We start from the raw sequence: 5,281 nt of genomic DNA, 5'->3' as shown, positions 1-5,281 counted from the left end.
ACATACTGTTCAAATGCACAAAGGTACACATACTGTTCAAATGCACAAAGGTACGCATACTGTTCAAATACATAAAGGTACGCATACTGTTCAAATGCACAAAGGTACACATACTGTTCAAATGCACAAAGGTACACATACTGTTCAAATGCACAAAGGTACGCATACTGTTCAAATACATAAAGGTACGCATACTGTTCAAATGCACAAAGGTACACATACTGTTCAAATGCACAAAGGTACACATACTGTTCAAATGCACAAAGGTACGCATACTGTTCAAATGCACAAAGGTACGCATACTGTTCAAATGCACAAAGGTACACATACTGTTCAAATGCACAAAGGTACACATACTGTTCAAATGCACAAAGGTACGCATACTGTTCTATGTCGGTCATCTATATAGCTGCTGTGGGATCTTGATTAAGGGCTCAATACAATCAAACAGGTCAGGAAACAGTCTCAAGTGATTCCAGATTAGCGGCCATTTCAAAGGGTGAGCAATTTCCCCACTCCCACCCGACCCATCTGCATTGCACACTCAAACCTTTGATATCCCTTGGATCTTCTATTCCCTTGGTCCTACCATCCGACTACCAACTGTACCGTCCACCTGTCTGTCTGTCTGTCTGTCTGTCTGTCTGTCTGTCTGTCTGTCTGTCTGTCTGTCTCACACACTCTCCTCTTGGTAGACCTGTCTGTCTGTCTGTCTGTCTCTCTGTCTGTCTGTCTGTCTGTCTGTCTGTCTGTCTGTCTGTCTGTCTCACACACTCTCCTCTTGGTAGACCTGTCTGTCTGTCTCACATTCTCTCCTCTTGGTAGACCTGCCTGTCTGTCTGTCTCACATTCTCCCCTCTTGGTTGACCTGTCTGTCTGTCTCTCTCCTACTGTCCACCTCTGTCTCTCTCCTACCGTCCACCTCTCTGTCTGTCTCTCTCTTACCGTCCACCTCTCTGTCTGTCTCTCTCTTACCGTCCACCCGTCTGTCTCTCTCCTACCGTCCACCTCTCTGTCTGTCTCTCTCTTACCGTCCACCCATCTGTCTCTCTCCTACCGTCCACCTCTCTGTCTGTCTCTCTTACCGTCCACCCATCTGTCTCTCTCCTACCGTCCACCTCTCTGTCTGTCTCTCTCTTACCGTCCACCTCTCTGTCTGTCTCTCTCTTACCGTCCACCTCTCTGTCTGTCTCTCTCTTACCGTCCACCTCTCTGTCTGTCTCTCTCTTACCGTCCACCCATCTGTCTCTCTCCTACCGTCCACCTACCGTCCACCTCTCTGTCCCATCTGTCTCTCTCCTACCGTCCACCTCTCTGTCTGTCACTCTCTTACTGTACACCCATCTGTCTCTCTCCTACCGTCCACCTCTCTGTCTGTCTCTCTCTTACCGTCCACCCATCTGTCTCTCTCCTACCGTCCACCTCTCTGTCTGTCTCTCTTACCGTCCACCCATCTGTCTCTCTCCTACCGTCCACCTCTCTGTCTGTCTCTCTTACCGTCCACCCATCTGTCTCTCTCCTACCGTCCACCTCTCTGTCTGTCTCTCTCTTACCGTCCACCCATCTGTCTCTCACACACTGTCCTCCTGACAGACGTGTTTTCCATGAATAAAGCTCAGACTGGCCACTGAGTGGTTGGTGGTCCTGAGGGAGGCCATGTGAGTGTTGTTCCTGTTCCTCCCCTGGCTCTGGGACCTCTTCGCCAGGGCTCCACAGCAACAACACAGCTGCTTGTTGAACTGCTTCTGGAAACTCTTGCTGAGCAGGTAGAGGGCGAAGGGGTTGACACAGGAGTTAGTGAAGGCCAGGATGCGGGCTCCCACGGTGAAGATGAAGTGGGCCATGGAGGTGTCCACTTCGGAGTAGTGGTAGGAGCGGTTGAGGTAGATCACGTGACAGGGGAGCCAGCACACTGCAAACAGGCCCACGAACACCAGGACGGTCTTGGCAAGGCGCTTCCTGGACTCTATCTGTGATGTTGTGGAGAGAGAGAGGTGAAGATTAAGAAAATAAAAGAGATGATGAAGAAGAAAATAGAAGAGATGAAGAAGAAGAAGAAAATAGAAGAGATGATGAAGAAGAAGAAAATAGAAGAGATGATGGAGAAGAGAGACTCACCTGTCTTCTGACGTGCACGTTGCCCTCCACCGGCATATTATAGGCACTCCTGATCAGGCTCCTGGCGATGAACAGGTAATAGACTGATATAACCGACAGAGGAATGACATAGAAGATGAGGAAGGAGGCCATGGAGTGGATCTTGGGGTGCAGTTCACCATCGTGGGGATAGGGGGCGCATGTGATGAAGGTCTCATTGGTGCTGCGGATGCTGAACGAGCGGAGGTCTGAGAAGACAGCCTCGGGGACAGCCAGGGTCATGGAGAAGAGCCAGATCACTGCAGCCCGCAGGACGATCCTCGCCGGGGCGTTGGATGCCTGGATGTCCATGGGCTTCACGATTGCCTTGTACCTGGAGGATGAGGAGGAGGAGGAAGAAAACACGTTCTCCTCAACTTAGGCCACCTGTTCAGAAATATGTGTGACGTATTATTCTTGATCTCTGCTTGCCTTATACAGATGTCTTGCTAGCATTTGGGCTGTGTCCCAAATGGCACCCTATTCCCTATGTGGAACAGTGCAATATAAAGGCATCCTATTCCCTATGTGGAACAGTGCAATATAAAGGCACCCTATTCCCTATGTGGAACAATGCAATATAAAGGCATCCTATTCCCTATGTGGAACAATGCAATATAAAGGCACCCTATTCCCCTATGTGGAACAGTGCAATATAAAGGCACCCTATTCCCTATGTGGAACAGTGCAATATAAAGGCACCCTATTCCCTATGTGGAACAGTGCAATATAAAGGCACCCTATTCCCTATGTGGAACAGTGCAATATAAAGGCACCCTATTCCCTATGTGGAACATTGCAATATAAAGGCACCCTATTCCCTATGTGGAACAGTGCAATATAAAGGCATCCTATTCCCTATGTGGAACAGTGCAATATAAAGGCACCCTATTCCCTATGTGGAACAGTGCAATATAAAGGCACCCTATTCCCTATGTGGAACAGTGCAATATAAAGGCACCCTATTCCCTATGTGGAACAGTGCAATATAAAGGCATCCTATTCCCTATGTGGAACAGTGCAATATAAAGGCATCCTATTCCCTATGTGGAACAGTGCAATATAAAGGCACCCTATTCCCTATGTGGAACAGTGCAATATAAAGGCATCCTATTCCCTATGTGGAACAGTGCAATATAAAGGCATCCTATTCCCTATGTGGAACAGTGCAATATAAAGGCACCCTATTCCCTATGTGGAACAATGCAATATAAAGGCACCCTATTCCCTATGTGGAACAATGCAATATAAAGGCATCCTATTCCCTATGTGGAACAGTGCAATATAAAGGCACCCTATTCCCTATGTGGAACAGTGCAATATAAAGGCATCCTATTCCCTATGTGGAACAGTGCGATATAAAGGGAAGAAGGTGCCTGTTGGGACACAGTTTTCCTCTAACCATGTGCTATGCTTCAAACCCGATTGTTCTCCAATCAACTGTACATTCTTCTGTTTCTCCATTTTTCTTCATATTTCAATCCCCTCGGTTCCTTTAACTGTTTGGTAAAGAGCGCCATGTCTGCTACCTGAATGAAGATTTTGTATTGACGTCAGACGGGACCAAAACCTGCGGGCTCTCCTTCACTGCAGCCAACGTGAGTAAAACATTTAAACGTGTTAACCCTCGCAAGGCTGCAGGCCCAGACGGCATCCCCAGCCGCGTCCTCAGAGCATGCGCAGACCAGCTGGCTGGTGTGTTTACAGACATATTCAATCAATCCTTATCCCAGTCTGCTGTCCCCACATGCTTCAAGAGGGCCACCATTGTTCCTGTTCCCTAGAAAGCAAAGGTAACTGAGCTAAATGACTACCGCCCCGTAGCACTCACTTCCGTCATCATGAAGTGCTTTGAGAGACGAGTCAAGGACCATATCACCTCCACCCTACCTGACACCCTAGACCCACTCCAATTTGCTTACCGCCACAATAGGTCCACAGATGACGCAATCGCCATCACACTGCACACTGCCCTATCCCATCTGGACAAGAGGAATACCTATGTAAGAATGCTGTTCATCGATTACAGCTCAGCATTTAACACCATAGTACCCTCCAAACTCGTCATTAAGCTCGAGACCCTGGGTCTCAACCCCACCCTGTGCAACTGGGTCCTGGACTTCCTGACGGGCCGTCCCCAGGTGGTGAAGGTAGGAAACACAATATCCATTCCGCTGATCCCAACACTGTGGCCCCACAAGGGTGCGTTCTCAGCCCTCTTCTGTACTCCCTGTTCACCCACGACTGCGTGGCCATGCACGCCTCCAACTCAATCATCAAGTTTGCAGACGACACTACAGTGGTAGGCTTGATTACCAACAACGACGAGATGGCCTACAGGGAGGAGGTGAGGGCCCTCGGAGTGTGTTGTCAGGAAAATAACCTCACACTCAACATCAACAAAACAAAGGAGATGATGGTGGACTTCAGGAAACAGCAGAGGGAGCACCCCCCTATCCACATCGACAGGACACCAGTGGAGAAGGTGGAGAGTTTTAAGTTCCTCGGCGTACACATCACGGACAAACTGAAATGGTCCACCCACACAGACAGCGTGGTGAAGAAGGCGCAGCTGCGCCTCTTCAACCTCAGGAGGCTGAAGAAATTTGGCTTGTCACCAAAAACACTCTCAAACTTTTACTGACGCACAATTGAGAGCATCCTGTCGGGCTGTATCACCGCCTGGTACGGCAGCTGCTCCGCCCATAACCGTAAGGCTCTCCAGAGGGTAGTGAGGTCTGCACAACGCATCACCGGGAGCAAACTACCTGCCCTCCAGGACACCTACTCCACCCGATGTCACAGGAAGGCCAAAAAGATCATCAAGGACAACAACCACCCGAGCCACTGCCTGTTCACCCCACTACCATCTAGAAGGTGAGGTCAGTACAGGTGCATCAAAGCTGGGACCGAGAGACTGAAAAACAGCTTCTATCTCAAGGCCATCAGACTGTTAAACAGCATCACTAACATTGAGTGGCTGCTGCCAACATACTGACTCAACTCCACCCACTATAATAATGGTAAAATTGATGTAATCAATTTATCACTAGCCACTTTATATTATATAATGTTTACTTACCCTACATTACTCATCTCTTATGTATATACTGTACTCTATACCATCTACTGCATCTTGCCATCT

General features: G+C 48.6%; 1 protein-coding gene across 1 annotated transcript; it reads right to left on the bottom strand.

Annotated features, from left to right (window-relative positions):
* Positions 1–1,565: 1,565 nt before the first annotated feature.
* On the bottom strand, positions 1,566–2,582 carry LOC115190089 (gastrin-releasing peptide receptor-like). The gene is made up of 2 exons (XM_029748564.1): positions 2,119–2,582; positions 1,566–1,970 (listed from the first exon to the last, which is right to left on the bottom strand). Exons 1-2 carry the CDS (start codon positions 2,446–2,448, stop codon positions 1,572–1,574), a joined length of 729 nt encoding a protein of 242 aa, XP_029604424.1. The 5' UTR covers positions 2,449–2,582; the 3' UTR covers positions 1,566–1,571.
* Between the last annotated feature and the right edge of the window lie 2,699 nt (positions 2,583–5,281).

The sequence above is a fragment of the Salmo trutta genome, unplaced genomic scaffold, assembly GCF_901001165.1.
Source record: "Salmo trutta unplaced genomic scaffold, fSalTru1.1, whole genome shotgun sequence".
NCBI classification, from domain to species: domain Eukaryota; kingdom Metazoa; phylum Chordata; class Actinopteri; order Salmoniformes; family Salmonidae; genus Salmo; species Salmo trutta.
This window is presented reverse-complemented; position numbering and strand designations above follow the sequence as displayed.